The sequence below is a fragment of the Oncorhynchus clarkii genome, chromosome 12 (genome assembly GCF_045791955.1).
Source record: "Oncorhynchus clarkii lewisi isolate Uvic-CL-2024 chromosome 12, UVic_Ocla_1.0, whole genome shotgun sequence".
Classification (NCBI taxonomy): Eukaryota; Metazoa; Chordata; class Actinopteri; order Salmoniformes; family Salmonidae; genus Oncorhynchus; species Oncorhynchus clarkii.
Window position 1 is genome coordinate 93,002,727 of NC_092158.1, and position 22,500 is coordinate 93,025,226.

General features: G+C 47.5%; 1 protein-coding gene across 1 annotated transcript in view; it reads right to left on the minus strand.

The window, feature by feature from the left end:
• LOC139422368 (voltage-dependent T-type calcium channel subunit alpha-1H-like) overlaps window positions 1–22,500 on the minus strand; it is a 108,135-nt gene that overhangs the window by 37,609 nt on the left and 48,026 nt on the right. Inside the window, 10 exon segments of the mRNA XM_071173572.1 lie at window positions 8,433–8,559; window positions 10,164–10,348; window positions 11,483–11,551; window positions 14,313–14,436; window positions 14,918–15,018; window positions 17,489–17,806; window positions 17,987–18,207; window positions 19,501–19,597; window positions 20,510–20,665; window positions 22,154–22,271. Coding sequence (XP_071029673.1) covers window positions 8,433–8,559; window positions 10,164–10,348; window positions 11,483–11,551; window positions 14,313–14,436; window positions 14,918–15,018; window positions 17,489–17,806; window positions 17,987–18,207; window positions 19,501–19,597; window positions 20,510–20,665; window positions 22,154–22,271 — 1,516 coding nt within the window.

A 22,500-nucleotide genomic window follows, 5' to 3' on the forward strand; every position in this document is an offset into this window, starting at 1 on the left:
GGACAGAGAGGACAGGGAATAACACTACTGACTACCCCTTAAACTACTAGACAAAACCAACCCAGGGGACAGAGAGGACAGGGAATAACACTATGGACTACCCCTTAAACAACTAGACAACTAGACAAAACCAACCCAGGGGACAGAGAGGACAGGGGACATGAATAACACTATGGACTACCCCTTAAACAACTAGACAAAACCAACCCAGGGGACAGAGAGGACAGGGGACATGAATAACACTATGGACTACCCCTTAAACAACTAGACAACTAGACAAAACCAACCCAGGGGACAGAGAGGACAGGGGACATTAATAACACTACTGACTACCCCTTAAACAACCAGACAAAACCAACCCAGGGGACAGAGAGGACAGGGAATAACACTACTGACTACCCCTTAAACAACTAGACAAAACCAACCCAGGGGACAGAGAGGACAGGGGACATTAATAACACTATGGACTACCCCTTAAACAACTAGACAACTAGACAAAACCAACCCAGGGGACAGAGAGGACAGGGCACATTAATAACACTATGGACTACCCCTTAAACAACTAGACAACTAGACAAAACCAACCCAGGGGACAGAGAGGACAGGGAATAACACTATGGACTACCCCTTAAACAACTAGACAAAACCAACCCAGGGGACAGAGAGGACAGGGAATAACACTATGGACTACCCCTTAAACAACTAGACAAAACCAACCCAGGGGACAGAGAGGACAGGGAATAACACTATGGACTACCCCTTAAACAACTAGACAAAACCAACCCAGGGGACAGAGAGGACAGGGAATAACACTATGGACTACCCCTTAAACAACTAGACAACTAGACAAAACCAACCCAGGGGACAGAGAGGACAGGGGACATTAATAACACTACTGACTACCGCTTAAACAACTAGACAAAACCAACCCAGGGGACAGAGAGGACAGGGGACATTAATAACACTACTGACTACCCCTTAAACAACTAGACAAAACCAACCCAGGGGACAGAGAGGACAGTGGACATTAATAACACTATGGACTACCCCTTAAACAACTAGACAAAACCAACCCAGGGGACAGAGAGGACAGAGAGGACACTATGGACTACCCCTTAAACAACTAGACAACTAGACAAAACCAACCCAGGGGACAGAGAGGACAGGGAATAACACTATGGACTACCCCTTAAACAACTAGACAACTAGACAAAACCAACCCAGGGGACAGAGAGGACAGGGAATAACACTATGGACTACCCCTTAAACAACTAGACAAAACCAACCCAGGGGACAGAGAGGACAGGGGACATTAATAACACTATGGACTACCCCTTAAACAACCAGACAAAACCAACCCAGGGGACAGAGAGGACAGGGAATAACACTATGGACTACCCCTTAAACAACTAGACAAAACCAACCCAGGGGACAGAGAGGACAGGGGACATTAATAACACTATGGACTACCCCTTAAACAACTAGACAAAACCAACCCAGGGGACAGAGAGGACAGGGGACATAAATAACACTATGGACTACCCCTTAAACAACTAGACAACTAGACAAAACCAACCCAGGGGACAGAGAGGACAGGGGACATTAATAACACTATGGACTACCCCTTAAACAACTAGACAACTAGACAAAACCAACCCAGGGGACAGAGAGGACAGGGGACATTAATAACACTACTGACTACCCCTTAAACAACTAGACAACTAGACAAAACCAACCCAGGGGACAGAGAGGACAGGGGACATTAATAGCACTACTGACTACCCCTTAAACAACTAGACAAAACCAACCCAGGGGACAGAGAGGACAGAGAGGACACTATGGACTACCCCTTAAACAACTAGACAACTAGACAAAACCAACCCAGGGGACAGAGAGGACAGGACACGAATAACATTATGGACTACCCCTTAAACAACTAGACAACTAGACAAAACCAACCCAGGGGACAGAGAGGACAGGGAATAACACTATGGACTACCCCTTAAACAACTAGACAAAACCAACCCAGGGGACAGGGAGGACAGGGAATAACACTATGGACTACCCCTTAAACAACTAGACAACTAGACAAAACCAACCCAGGGGACAGAGAGGACAGGGAATAACACTACTGACTACCCCTTAAACAACTAGACAAAACCAACCCAGGGGACAGAGAGGACAGGGGACATTAATAACACTATGGACTACCCCTTAAACAACTAGACAAAACCAAAACAGGGGACAGAGAGGACAGGGGACATGAATAACACTACTGACTACCGCTTAAACAACTAGACAAAACCAACCCAGGGGACAGAGAGGACAGGGAATAACACTATGGACAATAAAATGCAAATTAATTACTTAAAAATCATACAATGTGATTTTCTGGATTTTTGTTTTTGATTCCGTCTCTCACAGTTGAAGTGTACCTATGATAAAAAAAATTACAGACCTCTACATGCTTTGTAAGTGGGAAAACCTGCAAAATCGGCAGAGTATCAAATACTTGTTCTCCCCACTGTACATATGAGATGAGTAATGTAGGGTATTGTCACGTTCGTCGTAAGAAAGAGCGGACCAAAGAGCAGATGCTATAGATAGAGTATATACATATGAGATGAGAGTGGACCAAGGAGTCGAGTTCCACATATTTATTACAGTGAAAGATCAAAACAACAAAGAATTAAAGAACGTGCAGTACGTAGCGCACATAGGCACTAAACAAAACAATTGGAGGCAGGTGGGAAAAAGGGACACACTAAGTATGCGATATACAGCTGCCTCCAATTGGGAACCATACAAACACACCAACATAGAACTATAATAACTAGAAAACCCCCCTGACCTATTACACCATAGAGAACCTGAGGGCTCTCTATGGTCAGGGCCCCCCCCAAAGGTGCGGACTCCGACCGCAAAACCTGAACCTAGATGGGGAGGGTTAGGGTGGGCAACTAGCGTCGGGGCCGGCTCCGGCCATGAAGCCGGGCTGAACGCCATGCCTGGACTGGGCACCGGCGAAGGAAGCTCCGGGCCGTGGACCGTCAATGGAGGTTCCGGGCTGTAGACCGTTGCTGGAGACTCAGGGCTGGTGACACACTCTTCAGGGCGAGTGCGGGGAGCCGGCACAGGACGTACCGGACTGGGGAGGCGCATTGGAGGCCTGGTGATGTATACGCAGAGGAACTTAAAATGTTCCACCTTCTCCACTGCTGTCCCTTCGATGTGGATAGGGGGGGTGCTCCCTCTGCTGTTTCCTGAAGTCCACCATCATCTCCTTTGTTTTGTTGACGTTGAGTGTGAGGTTATTTTCCTGACACCACACTCTGAGGGCCCTCAACTCCTCCCTGTAGCCCGTCTCGTTGTTGTTGGTAATCAGGCCTACCACTGTAGTGGGGCTGAGAAAACACCCTTGTGGGGCCCCAGTGTTGAGGATCAGCGGGGTAGAGATGTTGTTTCCTACCTTCACCACCTGGGGGCGGCCCGTCAGAAAGTCCAGGACCCAGTTGCACAGGGCGGAGTTCAGACCCAGGGTCTCGAGCTTAATGACGAGTTTGGAGGGTACCATGGTGTTAAATGCTGAGCTGTAGTCAATGAACAGCATTCTCACATAGGTATTCCTCTTGTCCAGATGAGTTAGGGTAGTGTGATTGCGGTTGCATCATCTGTGGACCTATTGGGGCGGTAACCAAATTGGAGTGGGTCTAGGGTGTCAGGTGGAGGTGGAGGTGGAGGTGATATGATCCTTGTGTCACGTTCTTCAAAATGAGCGGACCAAGGCGCAGCATTGACTAACCCTAACCCTAACCCCTAACCCTAACCTTAACCTCTAACCCCTAACCCTAACCCTAACCTCTAACCCCTAACCCTAACCTCTAACTCCTAACCCTAACCCCTAACCCCTAACCCCTAACCCCTAACCCTAACCCTAACCTCTAACCCCTAACCCTAACCCTAACCTCTAACCCCTAACCCTAACCTCTAACTCCTAACCCTAACCCTAACCCCTAACCCCTAACCCCTAACCCTAACCCCTAACCCTAACCCTAACCCTAACCCTAACCCTAACCCTAACCCCTAACCCCTAACCCTAACCTCTAACCCCTAACCCTAACCCTAATCCTAACCTCTAACCCCTAACCCTAACCTCTAACCCCTAACCCCTAACCCTAACCCCTAACTCCTAACCCCTAACCCTAACCCTAACCCTAACCTCTAACCCCTAACCCTAACCCCTAACTCCTAATCCCTAACCCTAACCCTAACCCCTAACCCTAACCCCTAACCCCTAACCTCTAACCCCTAACCCTAACCTCTAACCCTAAACAAAACAACAAAACTTACAAAGAACGTGAAGTCGTAAACAAACACACAAACACAAACAATATCCCACAACCCAGGTGGGAACAATGGAGAAATTAAATATGATCCCCAATTAGAGACAACGATAATCAGCTGCCTCTAATTGGGAACCATACCAAGCACACCAACATAGAAATAGGTTAACTAGAACACCCCCCCTAGTCACGCCCTGACCTACAATACCATAGAGAACCAAGGGCTCTCTATGATCACATTGACACATTGACTAGTCTAGACAAGTGTCTCAAAGCACTTCATGATGAAGCTCAGTTACCTTAGCTTTCTTGGGAATAGGGACAATGGTGGCCAACTTGAAGCATGTGGGAACTGTGATAGGGATTGATTGAATGTGTCCGTAAACACACCAGCCAGCTGGTCTGCGCATGCACTGAGGACGCGGCTAGGGAAGCCGTCTCAGCCTTGCGAGGGTTAACACGTTTAAATGTTTTACTCACATCGGCTGCGGTGAAGGAGAGCCCGCAGGTTTTGGTAGCGGGCCGTGTCAGTGGCACTGTGTTGTCCTCAAAAGCGAGCAAAAAAGTTATTTAGTCTGTCTGGGAGCAAGATATCCTGGTCCGCGACGGGGCTGGTTTTCTTTTTGTAGTCTGTGATTGACTGTAGACCCTGTGTCGGAGCCGTTGAATTGCAACTCTATTTTGTCTCTATAATTACGCTTGCTTGATTGTTTGTATTCGGTCATGTTTCCGGTTGCCTTTCCATGATTAACTTCTTGGATATAGGGGGCGCTATTTAAATTTTTGGATGAAAAACGTTCCCGTTTTAAACAAGATATTTTGTCACGAAAAGATGCTCGACTATGCATATAATTGACAGCTTTGGAAAGAAAACACTCTGACGTTTCCAAAACTGCAAAGATATTGTCTGTGAGTGCCAAAGAACTGATGTTACAGAAAAAACCCAGATTAAAAAAAAAATCCAATCAGGAAGTGCCGCATTTTTTGAAAACCGCCTCATGGCAATGACTCCTTATACAGTGCCTTGCAAAAGTATTCGGCCCCCTTGAACTTTGCGAACTTTTGCCACATTTCAGGCTTCAAACATAAAGATATAAAACTGTATTTTTTTGTGAAGAATCAACAACAAGTGGGACACAATCATGAAGTGGAACGACATTTATTGGATATTTCAAACTTTTTTAACAAATCAAAAACTGAAAAATTGGGCGTGCAAAATTATTCAGCCCCTTTACTTTCAGTGCAGCAAACTCTCTCCAGAAGTTCAGTGAGGATCTCTGAATGATCCAATGTTGACCTAAATGACTAATGATGATAAATACAATCCACCTGTGTGTAATCAAGTCTCCGTGTAAATGCACCTGCACTGTGATAGTCTCAGAGGTCCGTTAAAAGCGCAGAGAGCATCATGAAGAACAAGGAACACACCAGGCAGGTCCGAGATACTGTTGTGAAGAAGTTTAAAGCTGGATTTGGATACAAAAAGATTTCCCAAGCTTTAAACATCCCAAGGAGCACTGTGCAAGCGATAATATTGAAATGGAAGGAGTATCAGACCACTGCAAATCTACCAAGACCTGGCCGTCCCTCTAAACTTTCAGCTCATACAAGGAGAAGACTGATCAGAGATGCAGCCAAGAGGCCCATGATCACTCTGGATGAACTGCAGAGATCTACAGCTGAGGTGGGAGACTCTGTCCATAGGACAACAATCAGTCGTATATTGCACAAATCTGGCCTTTATGGAAGAGTGGCAAGAAGAAAGCCATTTCTTAAAGATATCCATAAAAAGTGTTGTTTAAAGTTTGCCACAAGCCACCTGGGAGACACACCAAACATGTGGAAGAAGGTGCTCTGGTCAGATGAAACCAAAATGGAACTTTTTGGCAACAATGCAAAACGTTATGTTTGGCGTAAAAGCAACACAGCTGAACACACCATCCCCACTGTCAAACATGGTGGTGGCAGCATCATGGTTTGGGCCTGCTTTTCTTCAGCAGGGACAGGGAAGATGGTTAAAATTGATGGGAAGATGGATGGAGCCAAATACAGGACCATTCTGGAAGAAAACCTGACGGAGTCTGCAAAAGACCTGAGACTGGGACGGAGATTTGTCTTCCAACAAGACAATGATCCAAAACATAAAGCAAAATCTACAATGGAATGGTTCAAAAATAAACATATCCAGGTGTTAGAATGGCCAAGTCAAAGTCCAGACCTGAATCCAATCGAGAATCTGTGGAAAGAACTGAAAACTGCTGTTCACAAATGCTCTCCATCCAACCTCACTGAGCTCGAGCTGTTTTGCAAGGAGGAATGGGAAAAAATTTCAGTCTCTCGATGTGCAAAACTGATAGAGACATACCCCAAGCGACTTACAGCTGTAATCGCAGCAAAAGGTGGCGCTACAAAGTATTAACTTAAGGGGGCTGAATAATTTTGCACGCCCAATTTTTCAGTTTTTGATTTGTTAAAAAAGTTTGAAATATCCAATAAATGTCGTTCCACTTCATGATTGTGTCCCACTTGTTGTTGATTCTTCACAAAAAAATACAGTTTTATATCTTTATGTTTGAAGCCTGAAATGTGGCAAAAGGTCGCAAAGTTCAAGGGGGCCGAATACTTTCGCAAGGCACTGTATGGCTGTGAAGGAGCTAGGAGTCAGCTTACGTTTTCCACGTTTTTCCCAAGGTGTCTGCAGCATTGTGACGTATTTGTAGGCATATCATTGGAAGATTGACCATAAGAGACTACATCTACCAGGTGGTCGCTTGGTGTCCTCCGTCGCAACTATTGCGTAATCTCCAGCTGCAGTATTTTTCCGTTTTCTTCTGATGAGAAGGCAGCTGCCACCACTGATAGATTATCGAATAGATATGTGAAAAACACCTTGAGGATTGATTCTAAACAACGTTTGCCATGTTTCTGTCGATATTATGGAGCTAATTTGGAAAAAAGTTTGGCGTTGTAAGTGACTGCATTTTCCGGTGTTTTTCTTAGCCAAACGTGATGAACAAAACGGAGCTGTTTCGTCTACACAAATAATATTTTTGGAAAAAATGAACATTTGCTATCTAACTGAGAGTCTCCTCATTGAAAACATCCGAAGTTCTTCAAAGGTAAATGATTTTATTTGAATGCTTTTCTTGTTTTTGTGAAAATGTTGCCTGCTGAATGCTAGGCTTAATGCTATGCTAGGCTATCAATACTCTTACACAAATGCTTGTGTAGCTATGGTTGAAAAGCATATTTAGAAAATCTGAGATGACAGTGTTGTTAATTAACAAAAAGCTAAGCTTGTGTGTCAATATATTTATTTAATTTCATATGTGATTTTCATGAATAGGAAACGTTGCGTTATGGTAATGAGCATGAGGCTATGATTACGCTCCTGGATACGGGATTGCTCGACGCTAGAGGTTAAAAGCTCACTGAATCATCAATGTTGTTGTCTGAGGCTATCAGGAACATATCCCAGTCCACGTGATCGAAACAATCTTGACGCGTGGAATCCGATTGGTCGGACCAGCGTTGAAACAGACCCGAGCACAGGCGTTTCCTGTTTTAGTGTCTGTCTATAGGCTGGGAGCAACAAAATGGAGTCGTGGTCAGATTTGCCGAAAGGGAGGGCTTTGTATGCGGCGCTGAAGTTTGAGTAGCAATGATCCTGAATTCTGCCATGCCCCCCGGGGGGTCACACATTTCGATATGCTGATACAATTTAGGCAGCCTTGTTATCAGATTAGCCTTGTTAAAATCCCCAGCTACAATAAATGCAGCCTCAGGATATGTGGTTTACAGTTTACATAGAGTGCAATTAAGTTATTTCAGGGGGCCGTCGAGGTGTCTGCTTAGTGTGTGTGTGTGTGTGTGTGTGTGTGTGTGCGTTAGTGTGTGTGTGTGTGCGTTAGTGTGTGTGTGTGTGTGTGTGTGTGTGAGGGTGTGTATGTGTGCGTTAGTGTGTGTGTGTGCATTAGTGTGTGTGTGTGTGTGCGTTAGTGTGTGTGTGAATTAGTGTGTGTGTGTGTGTGTGTGTGTGTGTGTGTGTGTGTGTGTGTGTGTGTGTGTGTGTGTGTGTGTGTGTGTTACCTGTACTCCCAGTATTCCAAACACAGTGAAGAAAGCGCAGCAGATGAGGACGATGTTCCCAATGGGTCTCAGAGACGTGATCAGAGTCTCCACTACCAGCTTCAGCCCTGGGGCTCGACTGATCACCCTGCAACACACACCGTAAACATTATACACACACATACACACACACACACACCTTACACATTATACACACACATACACACCCCCCTACCTGAGAGGTCGTATTGTGGTCATAGTGTGGTCGTAGTGTGGTTGTAGTGTGGTCCTACCTGAGAGCTCATAGTGTGGCTGTAGTGTGGTTGTATTGTGGTTGTAGTGTGGTTGTAGTTTGGTTGTAGTGTGGTTGTAGTGTGGTCGTAGTGTGGTCCTACCTGAGAGGTCGTAGTGTGGTTGTAGTGTGGTTGTAGTGTGGTTGTAGTGTGGTCTTACCTGAGAGGTTGTAGTGTGGTCGTAGTGTGGTCGTAGTGTGGTCGTAGTGTGGTTGTAGTGTGGTTGTAGTGTGGTCGTAGTGTGGTCCTACCTGAGAGGTCGTAGTGCGGTCGTAGTGTGGTCGTAGTGTGTTTGTAGTGTGGTCGTAGTGTGGTTGTAGTGTGGTTGTAGTGTGGTCGTAGTGTGGTCCTACCTGAGAGGTCGTAGTGTGGTTGTAGTGTGGTCCTACCTGAGAGCTCATAGTGTGGCTGTAGTGTGGTTGTATTGTGGTTGTAGTGTGGTTGTAGTTTGGTTGTAGTGTGTTTGTAGTGTGGTCGTAGTATGGTCCTACCTGAGAGGTCGTAGTGTGGTTGTAGTGTGGTTGTAGTGTGTTTGTAGTGTGGTCCTACCTGAGAGGTCGTAGTGTGGTTGTATTGTGGTTGTAGTGTGGTTGTAGTGTGGTCCTACCTGAGAGGTCGTAGTGTGGTCGTAGTGGGGTCCTACCTGAGAGGTCGTAGTGTGGCTGTAGTGTGGTTGTATTGTGGTTGTAGTGTGGTTGTAGTGTGGTTGTAGTTTGGTTGTAGTGTGTTTGTAGTGTGGTCGTAGTATGGTCCTACCTGAGAAGTCGTAGTGTGGTTGTAGTGTGGTTGTAGTGTGGTTGTAGTGTGGTCCTACCTGAGAGGTCGTAGTGTGGTCGTAGTGTGGTCCTACCTGAGAGGTCGTAGTGTGGTCCTACCTGAGAGCTCATAGTGTGGCTGTAGTGTGGTTGTATTGTGGTTGTAGTGTGGTCGTATTATGGTCCTACCTGAGAGCTCATAGTGTGGCTGTAGTGTGGTTGTATTGTGGTCGTAGTGTGGTCCTACCTGAGAGGTCGTAGTGTGGTCCTACCTGAGAGCTCATAGTGTGGCTGTAGTGTGGTTGTATTGTGGTTGTAGTGTGGTCGTATTATGGTCCTACCTGAGAGCTCATAGTGTGGCTGTAGTGTGGTTGTATTGTGGTCGTAGTGTGGTCCTACCTGAGAGGTCGTATTGTGGTCGTAGTGTGGTCCTACCTGAGAGGTCGTAGTGTGGTCCTACCTGAGAGGTCGTAGTGTGGTTGTGGTGTGGTCCTACCTGAGAGGTTGTAGTGTGGTCCTACCTGAGAGGTCGTAGTGTGGTCCTACCTGAGAGGTCGTAGTGTGGTCCTACCTGAGAGGTTGTAGTGTGGTCGTAGTGTGGTCCTACCTGAGAGGTCGTAGTGTGGTCGTAGTGTGGTCCTACCTGAGAGGTCGTAGTGTGGTCCTACCTGAGAGGTCGTAGTGTGGTCATAGTGTGGTCCTACCTGAGAGGTCGTAGTGTGCGTAGCAGTCGTAGTACTCTGAGGATTCCCAGGATGCGGTTCCCTCCGGTCAAGGCCAGAGAAACCAGGATGTCCACTAGAGAGACAAACACCAGGATCCCATCCAGAACATTCCAGCTGCTCTTCAGGTAGCTCTGTTTACCCCAGCAGAACCCCAACGCTACAATCTATAGACACAACATTAAGAAGACAATAACTCCAGGACTGACAACAGACTGAAACAGACAGCAGACTGAAACAGACAACATACTGAAACAGACAACAGACTGAAACAGACAACATAATACTGAAACAGACAACATGACACTGAAACAGAAAGCAAATCGACAGCAGACTAAAAACAGGCAGCATGAAAACTGCAACCGACAACAGACAGAAACAGAGATCAGACTGAAACAGAGATCAGACAGAAACAGAGATCAGACTGAAACAGAGATCAGACTGAAACAGGCAGCATGAAAACTGCAACCGACAACAGACAGAAACAGACATCAGACTGAAACAGAGATCAGACAGAAACAGAGATCAGACTGAAACAGACATCAGACTGAAACAGACATCAGACTGAAACAGACAGCAGACAGAAACAGAGATCAGACTGAAACAGAGATCAGACTGAAACAGACAGCACTCTGAAACAGAGATCAGACTGAAACAGACAACAGACTGAAAGAGACAGCACTCTGAAACAGAGATCAGACTGAAACAGACAACAGACTGAAACAGACAGCAGACTGAAACAGACGGCATACTGAGACAGAGAGCAGACTGAAACAGACAGCAGACTGAAACAGACGGCATACTGAGACAGAGAGCAGACTGAAACAGACAACAGACTGAAACAGACAGCAGACTGAAACAGACAGCAGACTGAAACAGACAGCAGACTGAAACGGACGGCATACTGGGACAGAGAGCAGACTGAAACAGACAACAGACTGAAACAGACAGCAGACTGAAACAGATGGCATACTGAGACAGAGAGCAGAGTGAAACAGACAGCAGACTGAAACAGACAACAGACAAACAGACAACATGAAAACTGAAACCAACAACAGACTGAAACAGACAACAGACAGAAACAGACAAAAGACAACCGACTGAGTCAGCAGACTGAAACATGAGACTGAAACAGACCACAAACTCAAACAGAGATCAGACTGAAATAGAGATCAGACTGAAACAGACACCAGACTAAAACAGACAACAGACTGAGACAGAGATCAGACTGAAACAGACAACAGAGTGAAACAGAGAGCAGACTGAAACAGACAACAGAGTGAAACAGACGGTAGTATTACCTTGACAGTCATCTCAGCCAGGAAGATGACAGTGAACACGTAGTTGGAGACACTCAGAAACACTCGCTCCTGGAAGGAGGGAGAGTAGGAGAGACAGTATATTAGAGCAGAGAGTTTCTAGTTGGAGACACTCAGAAACACTCGCTCCTTCGAGGGAGGGAGAGTAGGAGAGACATCGCAAGACATCTGGGAACGATTAGCCGGGGTTCGGGAAGTCAACGAGAGAAGTGGAAAAAAAAATCTTTCATTAGTTATTAATTTTCTCCTCATCTAAAAGGAACAACCTCGGATTGGAGCTTTGTATCTTAAATAGATTAACAAGTTATTTCTCCTCTTGAAGGTGACAAACTGACAAACTGACAAACTGACAAACTGACAAACTGACAAACTGACACGTTTTCTTTTTTCGTTAAAAAAACACAAAAAAACCCGACTTTATATCAAAGTAGTGGTTTTGATTTGACGGCCTACACACACGTAGTTCCGACGGCAAACGACCGTTAGACCAGACGATTCGTTTCTACGTACGAGCTTAGATGTTCCGACGACCGTTAGACCAGACGATGCGTTTCTACGTACGAGCTTAGATGTTCCGACGACCGTTAGACCAGACGATGCGTTTCTACGTACGAGCTTAGATGTTCCGACGACCGTTAGACCAGACGATTCGTTTCTACATACGAGCTTAGATGTTCCGACGACCGTTAGACCAGACGATTCGTTTCTACGTACGAGCTTAGATGTTCCGACGACCGTTAGACCAGACGATGCGTTTCTACGTACGAGCTTAGTTGTTCAGACGACCGTTAGACCAGATAATGTACGAGCTTAGCTAGCTGACGTCGCCACGACGACATCGTCTACAAGTGTGATCGGGGGGAAGAACAAGTTTCTGGCCATCTGTAAAAAAGCATCACGGCTCCAGACCACCACCAAGGGGAGTTAGAGGTACCCAGCATCACGGCTTCATTTCTCCAGACCACCACCAGGGGGAGTTAGAGGTACCCAGCGTCACGGCTCCAGACCACCACCAGGGGGAGTTAGAGGTACCCAGCGTCACGGCTCCAGACCACCACAAGGGGGAGTTAGAGGCACCCAGCGTCACGGCTCCAGACCACCACAAGGAGGAGTTAGAGGTACCCAGCATCACGGCTCCAGACCACCACCAGGGGGAGTTAGAGGTACCCAGCATCACGGCTTCATTTCTCCAGACCACCACCAGGGGGAGTTAGAGGTACCCAGCATCACGGCTCCAGACCACCACCAGGGGGAGTTAGAGGTACCCAGCATCACGGCTCCAGACCACCACCAGGGGGAGTTAGATCACTCATTATGCATTTTGCTCCCAAGGTTTTTATATAACCAATCATATTGAGTGGTTCCAATGATGAATTTGACGCGAGCCACCGCTCCCTGGTGACTTTCTTCAGCAAAGATGGCCGACAAAACATTATGGTGGAAGCAAATGTAAGTAATTATGACGTCATAACGAGTCAAGCAAAACGTTTACAATGGAGAGGAATATGTTAGTTAATGTAGAGACAAACGATTGGGCATCATTTTTTTGTCATAAAGTTAATTTACGAAAATCGTGATTTAGCAAGTTAACTGACTGGCTAACATTAGCCAGCCAGCTAGCTGGTGTTACGAAATGAGTACAGTATGACATTGTTTAATGTTTTAGGGACTCCTGAGAAAACCAGTAAACCAGGCTGTCGTCTTGGGAAACAGTGGATGTAAAAAATCTAGCTAGCCGAAAGCATTTACTAAAACGTTAGGTTCTGAACTAATATTCATACCAGTCTATGAACCTCAGCTATCATAGTTGTTGTATCGACTTCAAGTCTGAAATGGCATTAATAATGAAGCCTAACCAACCACATTGAAATAGGGTTCTAGAAGGTAAAGTATAAATAGGGTTCTAGAAGGTAAAGTAAAAATAGGGTTCTAGAAGGTAAAGTAAAAAACAGGGTTCTAGAAGGTAAAGTAAAAAACAGGGTTCTAGAAGGTAAAGTAAAAACAGGGTTCTAGAAGGTAAAGTAAAAATAGGGTTCTAGAAGGTAAAGTAAAAATAGGGTTCTAGAAGGTAAAGTAAAAATAGGGTTCTAGAAGGTAAAGTAAAAAACAGGGTTCTAGAAGGTAAAGTAAAAAGCAGGGTTCTAGAAGGTAAAGTAAAAAACAGGGTTCTAGAAGGTAAAGTAAAAACAGGGTTCTAGAAGGTAAAGTAAAAATAGGGTTCTAGAAGGTAAAGTAAAAATAGGGTTCTAGAAGGTAAAGTATAAATAGGGTTCTAGAAGGTAAAGTAAAAATAGGGTTCTAGAAGGTAAAGTATAAATAGGGTTCTAGAAGGTAAAGTATAAATAGGGTTCTAGAAGGTAAAGTATAAATAGGGTTCTAGAAGGTAAAGTATAAATAGGGTTCTAGAAGGTAAAGTATAAATAGGGTTCTAGAAGGTAAAGTATAAATAGGGTTCTAGAAGGTAAAGTAAAAATAGGGTTCTAGAAGGTAAAGTAATATAGGGTTCTAGAAGGTAAAGTAAAAACAGGGTTCTAGAAGGTAAAGTAAAAATAGGGTTCTAGAAGGTAAAGTAATATAGGGTTCTAGAAGGTAAAGTATAAATAGGGTTCTAGAAGGTAAAGTAAAAATAGGGTTCTAGAAGGTAAAGTATAAATAGGGTTCTAGAAGGTAAAGTATAAATAGGGTTCTAGAAGGTAAAGTATAAATAGGGTTCTAGAAGGTAAAGTATAAATAGGGTTCTAGAAGGTAAAGTAAAATGCATCAATACTGGTATATAGTAAAATAGGGTATAACACCAGCCCTAGTGTCTTACGGTGCTGTGAGGCAGAATGCCGGGTCTCTCCAGAGCGATGGTGATACAGTTGAGGAAGATGAAGAGGAGGACCACGTGATCAAACATCTTATGAGAGATCATCCCCTTAGCCCACACACGGAACCTAGAGGAGGGAGGGGAGGGAGGGGGGGGGGGGGAGGTGAGGGAGGGAGGGAGGAGGAGGGAGGGAGGGGATGGGGGGGTGAGGTGAGGGAGGGAGAAAGAGGGGGGAGGGGGAGGTGGATGGGATGAGGGAGTGGAGTGGGGGGAGGGAGGGGAGGAGAGGAGAGGGGGAAGGGGATGGGGTGAGGGAGGGGAAAGAGGGGGGAGGGGTTGAGGAGGGGGAGAGAGGGGATGGGGTGAGGGGGAGGGGGAGAGGGTGGGTGAGGGAGGGAGGGGGAAGAGGGGGAGGGGTGAGGGAGGGGAGAGAGGTGGGAGGGAGGGAGGGAGGGAGGGAGGGAGGGAGGGAGGGAGGGAGGGAGGGAGGGAGGGAGAAATCAGCACAGAGGAGGAAGATACAGTATTTATGAGAAGGTGAGACAACAAGTATGTGTGTGTGTGTGTGCGTGTATGTGTACATGTGTGTGTGTATTTGTGTGACTCACGAGTTCTCAGGGGAGAACAGGTAGAGGTTCCAGTCTTCATGTTCTCTACACCAGTGTGGCTTGTGGCTCTGCAGCGTTCTCCTGACCCGGAACCACAGGTTCTACAGAGGTCAGAGGTCAGCATTACACACACTCCTTCCTCTACATCGTCAGTCTCTAAGTTTGGATGTGTGTTTCCATGACGGTGCAGAACATTCATTCTCTAGCAGCAGGGAACAACAACTCTCGCTTGTCCTGTCAGACTGGAAGACTAATGCATTCTGGGAAACACGCCATCAACAAAGTGCTCAGTTCTCGGTGAGCAGGGTTGGAGAACACAGTCAGCAGGGGAAAACACAGTCAGCAACGAAGTCAGTACAAACTGCTAACAACCAACTCCACTGTTACGTCAACCCAAACTGCTCACCAGGGGCACAACTTTCACTGGGGATGATGGGGGGGGGGGGGGGGGGGGTAATTGTTGTCCCCCCCACACAGTTTTATCATTGCACCGCGACACCAAAAACGGCATCGGTGTGCTTTAGGACCATGCGGACGCCCTAGAGCAGTCTGGGTAGGCTGTTTGGAGGTTTTCAGCCGGCTGAATTTAGGACCGCGCTCGACACCACAGAGCGGGCGGACAGACTGTGTGAAGGCAAAGCTTCTGAAAAGGCTGGCTGGATCAACACGGGAGAGTTGAACAGAACGCGTGTTAAACTCTTTCCAACCGAGTTGTAAAAAAGCAAGCAAGCAGAACAGAAACTGGCTACTCCTCAGTTAACTGAAGTAGCGGGGAAGGTATCTGCTGTTTATCTTAATAGAAAACTAAACTAAACTACTGTGTTTTGACTGGACTGGTGGGGGTCGAGGAGACAGTTGGACTGGTGGGGGTCGAAGAGAGAGTTGGACTGGTGGGGGTCGAGGAGAGAGTTGGACTGGTGGGGGTCGAGGAGAGAGTTGGACTGGTGGGGGTCGAGGAGAGAGTTGGACTGGTGGGGGTCGAGGAGAGAGTTGGACTGGTGGGGGTCGAGGAGAGAGTTGGGCTGGTGGGGGTCAGGGAGAGAGTTGGACTGGTGGGGGTGGAGGAGAGAGTTGGACTGGTGGGGGCGGGGAGAGAGTTGGACTGGTGGGGGTCGAGGAGAGAGTTGGACTGGTGGGGGTCGGGGAGAGAGTTGGACTGGTGGGGGTCGAGGAGAGAGTTGGACTGGTGGGGGTCGAGGAGAGAGTTGTACTGGTGGGGGTCGAGGAGAGAGTTGTACTGGTGGGGGTCGGGGAGAGAGTTGGACTGGTGGGGGTCGAGGAGAGAGTTGGACTGGTGGGGTTCGAAGAGAGAGTTGGACTGGTGGGGGTCGAGGAGAGAGTTGGACTGGTGGGGGTCGGGGAGAGAGTTGGACTGGTGGGGGTCGAGGAGAGAGTTGGACTGGTGTAACCCCCTGATAGAGGAGAGTTATAGAGAGGCTGCTCTCTCTCCCTGATAGAGGAGAGTTACAGAGAGGCTGCTCTCTCTCCCTGATAGAGGAGAGATACAGAGAGGCTGCTCTCTCTCCCTGATAGAGGAGAGGTACCGAGAGGCTGCTCTCTCTCTCCCTGATAGAGGAGAGATACAGAGAGGCTGCTCTCTCTCCCTGATAGAGGAGAGTTAAAGAGAGGCTGCTCTCTCTCCCAGATAGAGAGATACAGAGGCTGCTCTCTCTCCCTGATAGAGGAGAGTTAAAGAGAGGCTGCTCTCTCTCCCAGATAGAGAGATACAGAGGCTGCTCTCTCTCCCTCCCTGATAGAGGAGAGATACAGAGAGGCTGCTCTCTCCCTGAGAGAGGAGGGATACAGAGAGGCTGCTCTCTCTCCCTGATAGAGGAGAATTAAAGAGAGGCTGCTCTCTCTCCCTGATAGAGGAGAGATACAGAGAGGCTGCTCTCTCTCCCTGATAGAGGAGAGTTACAGAGAGGCTGCTCTCTCTCCCTGATAGAGGAGAATTAAAGAGAGGCTGCTCTCTCTCCCCGATAGAGGAGAGTTATAGAGAAGCTGCTCTCTCTCTCTGATAGAGGAGAGATACAGAGAGCCTGCTCTCTCTCCCTGATAGAGGAGAGTTACAGAGAGGCTGCTCTCTCTCCCTGATAGAGGAGAATTGCAGAGAGGCTGCTCTCTCTCCCTGATAGAGGAGAGATACAGAGAGGCTGCTCTCTCTCCTACTACACTGATAGAATCACCCTGTTACTGCAGAAGGGACATCACACCTTTGGCATACACACACACTACACAAACACACAGGGGTCTTGCTCTACCCAATGAGAAAACAATTTCTGCCGTGGCCAATCAATTACAGGGGAACAATTAGCCTCCCTGCAGGACTCTATAAACAAACACAACAAGAAGAGAAGGAGAGAGAGAGGGAGAAAAGAATGAGAGAGAGAGGGAGAAAAGAAGGAGAGAGAGAGGGAGAACAGAAGGAGAGTGAGAGGGAGAGGAGATAGAGGGGAGGGTGAGAGAAACGGAGAGAGAGAGAGAGAGAGAGAGAGAGAGAGAGAGAGAGAGAGAGAGAGAAACCGAGAGAAACCGAGAGAAACCGAGAGAGACAGAGATCCAGGGACTCACGTCCTCCTCCATGTCATCGTCAGGTGAATGGTCCTTGTTGGGGTCATAGGTCATGTGATGAAGACTCCTCCCGTTACAGTCCCCGTACTCCCCTGTTACAGACGGGCCCAGAGAGGACACCTGTAGCAGCTCTAAGGCCCCCTCTTCCTCCTCCCCTCCTCCCTCCCCTGAGAGCAGACTCTCTCTCTCTCCGCTGGTTTTGCTGCATTTGAGGCTGGAGGCGCGGTTGAGGCTGTTCCAACTTGACCTCCTGCTGCCCCACCCACTGACTGAACCCTGACCTCTGGGAGGGAGGGGCGAGTGCTGGCCGGGGCTGGACTGGAGGGTGGTGGAGGGAGGGGTAAATATATAAAAAACATAAATACTAAGTTAGAAATGTACTCATCATCAAGACCAGAACCCTTTGAAGACATTTAGAACCTTATTGGTCAGACTGAGAGATAATTTAAAAACAAAAGGTCGTGGAGGTCAGAGGTCAGGGGTTAAAAGGTGACTCACCAGAGAGCGCTGGTCGTAGGCCGAGGGGTCTATGGAAGCAGCAGCGCTGCAGCGACGAGAATCGCCGAAGTCTGAACACACGAGCCCCTCCCCCAGAACGGACTCGGGGCCCAATGAGCTCTTGGGCGTCGCCGCCGTGCACGTGATGGTTATTGGAGGGGCCAGAGTGTTGCGGTCCGCGTGACCGTTGGCCGTCATCATCAGAGAATACATCTTCAGCTCTGTGGGAAGAGCGACATCATCATCGCCATCATCATCATCACCACCATCATCATCATCATCACCATCATCATCACCATCATCACCACCATCACCATCATCATCATCACCACCATCATCATCACCATCACCACCATCATCACCACCATCATCATCATCATCATCATCACCACCACCATCATCATCACCATCATTATCATCATCATCATCATCATCATCATCATCATCATCATCATCATCATCATCATCACCACCATCACCACCACCACCACCATCATCACCATCACCACCATCACCACCATCATCACCACCATCATCACCACCATCACCACCACCACCACCACCATCATCACCATCACCACCATCACCACCACCATCATCACCATCACCACCATCATCACCACCACCACCATCATCACCACCATCACCACCACCATCATCACCATCACCACCATCATCACCACCATCACCACCATCATCACCACCATCACCACCATCATCACCACCATCACCACCACCATCATCACCATCACCACCATCATCACCACCATCACAACCATCATCACCACCATCACCACCATCATCACCACCATCATCACCATCATCACCACCATCATCATCATCATCATCACCATCATCACCATCACCACCACCATCACCATCATCACCATCATCACCATCATCATCATCATCACCACCATCATCACCACCATCATCACCACCATCATCACCATCATCATCACTACCATCATCACCACCATCATCACCATCATCATCACCACCATCATCATCATCATCATCACCATCACCACCATCACCATCATCATCATCACCATCATCACCATCATCATCATCATCACCACCATCATCACCACCATCATCACCACCATCATCACCATCATCATCACCACCATCATCACCACCATCATCACCATCATCATCACCACCATCATCATCATCATCATCACCATCACCACCATCACCATCACCATCATCACCACCATCATGTCTCTCTACGTCTCTGTTAACCCACCTGTCTTTCAGCTTTCAAACCTTCTCCTCTTCCTCCCCATCATCATCATCATCATCATCATCATCATCATGACTATCTACGTCTCTGTTAACCCACCTGTGTCTTTCAACTCTCCAACCTTCTCCTCTTCCTCCCCATCATCATCATCATCATGTCTATCTACGTCTCTGTTAACCCACCTGTGTCTTTCAGCTCTCCAACATTCTCCTCTTCCTCCCCATCATCATCATCATCATGTCTATCTACGTCTCTGTTAACCCACCTGTGTCTTTCAGCTCTCCAACATTCTCCTTCTTCTCCTCCTCTCCATCGTCATCAGACCTCTTGTCATCGTCAGAGTCCGCCCGGTTGGCATCACCCTGACAGACAGACAGACAGACAGACAGACAGACAGACAGACAGACAGACAGACAGAGAATCATGGTCTGAAAGCCCTGTACAAAACTCCCTCCTTTATCGGTTGTTGGTGACAAAACACAGTAGGTCACAGGAGAGTTAGAACCCTGTAGAACCCTCTAGAACTTTGTAAGAACCCTATAAACCCGATAGAACCCTTTAAAACCCTGATGAACTCTGCAGAACCCTCTAGAACGCTCTAGAACCAATTAGAACACGGTAGAACCATGTTGGACTATGTAGAACCCCGTAGAACCTTGTAGAACCATGTTGGACTCTGTAGAACCCGGTAGAAACCAGTGATACCCAGTAGAACCTTGTAAAACCCTGTTGGACTCTAGAACCCTGTAGAACTCTGTTGAAACTGGTTGGACTCCATAGAACCCTGTAGAACCCTGTTGGAGTCTGTTGAAACTGGTTGGACTCTATAGAATCCCGTGGAACCCTGTAGAACCCTGTTGGACTCTAGAACCCTGTAGAACCCGGTTGGACTCTAGAACCCCGTAGAACCCTGTTGGACTCTATAGTATCCAAAAGAACCCTGTAGAACCCTGTAGAACTGTGTTGGACTCTGTTGAAACTGATTGCAATCTATAGAATCACGTAGAACCATGTAGAACCCTGTAGAACCCTGTTGGACTCTGTTGAAACTGGATGGACTCTATAGAGTCCCGTAGAACCCTGTAGAACCCTGTTGGACTCTTTTAAAACTGGTTGGACTCTATTTTTTCCATAGAACCCTGGAAAACCCTGTAGAACCCTGTTGGACTCTGTTGAAACTGGTTGGACTCTATATAATCCCGTAGAACCCTGTAGAATCCCGTAGAACCCTGTAGAACCTTGTAGAACCCTGTAAAACCTTGTCAAACTCTTACCTCAGCCTGGAAGCCCTCCACCAAGATGGCCACCAGCAGGTTGAAGAGGACGTAGTTCCCAAATGTCATCAGAGCCACAAAGTAGAGAGCAGCGAGAGGAGAGGTGGAGGCCATGCCGTTATACAGGACCACATTCCAGTCCTCCTGAGTCAGGATCTATTGACAGAGAGAGAGAGGAGAGAGAGGAGAGAGGAGAGGAGAGAGGAGAGAGGAGAGAGAGGAGAGAGAGAGGGATGAGAGAGGAGAGGTGGAGGCCATGCCGTTATACAGGACCACATTCCAGTCCTCCTGAGTCAGGATCTATTGACAGAGAGAGAGAGGAGAGAGAGGGATGAGAGAGGAGAGAGAGGAGAGAGGAGAGAGGAAAGAGAGGAGGAGAGAGAGGAGAGAGGGATGAGAGAGAAGAGGAGAGGTGGAGGGAATGAGGGAGAGAGAGAGAGAGAGAGAGAGAGAGGGATGAGGGATGAGCGAGAGAGAGAGAGAGAGAAAGAGAGAAAGAAAGTGAGAGAGAGAGGAGGGATGAAAGAGGGAGGGATTGAGGGAGAGAGAGAGAGATAAAGGGGAGAGAGAGTGGAGGGATGAGGGATGAGCGAGAGAGAGAGAGAGAAAGAGAGAAAGAAAGTGAGAGAGAGAGGAGGGATGAAAGAGGGAGGGAATGAAGGAGAGAGAGAGAGGGAAAGGGGGACAGAGAGAGAGAGGGTGGGAGAGGGAGGGATGGAGAGAGAAAGATGGAAGGAAGGGAGCGAGAGAGGAAGAGATAGCTTGAGGGAGGGAAGGAGAGAAGGAGGGAGTGAAAGAGAGGGAGGTTGGGGGTACTGGCAGGGCCTTCAGTTTTTGACCTATGAACCGAACAGGGGAATCCACAAAGCCTCTAGGATCAGTTTGGCCTTTCAGATCAGAACTAATCAGATTATACGGACAGATCCTAGATCAGAATTAATCAGATTATACAGACAGATCCCCGATCAGAATGGATCAGATTATACAGACAGATCCTAGATCAGAATGGATCAGATTACACGGACAGATCCTAGATCAGAATGAATTAGATTATATGGACAGATCAGAATGGATCATATTATAGGGACAGATCCTAGATCAGCACCTCTAGGTTGAGACACTTTGTGGATACGGGACCTGATTACTGTTAAACACACGTAAGCACACAGGGACACACAGACACACACAGACACAGGGACACACAGACACACACACAGACACACACAGAGACACAGGGACACACAGACACACACACAGACACAGGGACACACAGACACACACACAGACACACACACAGACACAGGGACACACAGACACACACACAGACACAGGGACACACAGACACAGGGACACACAGACACACACACAGACACAGGGACACACAGACACAGGGACACACAGACACAGGGACACACAGACAAAAACACAGACACAGGGACACACAGACAAAAACACAGGGACACACAGACACAGGGACACACAGACACAGGGACACACAGAAACAGGGACACACAGACACAGGGACACACAGACACAGGGACGCAAAGACACACAGACACAGGGACAGACAGACAAAAACACAGACACAGGGACACACAGACAAAAACACAGACACAGGGACGCACAGGCACAGGCAGGTCTGACCTGGAACACAGTAACGATGGCCCAGAGTAGCGAGTCAAAGTTCTTGCGGTCTGGGATGGTGTCTCCGTTCTCCATCTGCTGATTAAATTTACACCCAAACAGGTGCATGCCTAGGATACTGCACACACACACACACACGCGCGCACGCACGCACGCACACACACACACACACACACACACACACACACACACACACACACACACACACACACACACACAGAGACACACACACACGCACACACACACACAGAGAGAGAGAGAGGTTAAGCATTTATCATCAGGGTATGTGTACATGTGTGTGTGTGTGTGTGTTTTTCAGGAAATGACTTCCTGGATTCCTAAAGTAG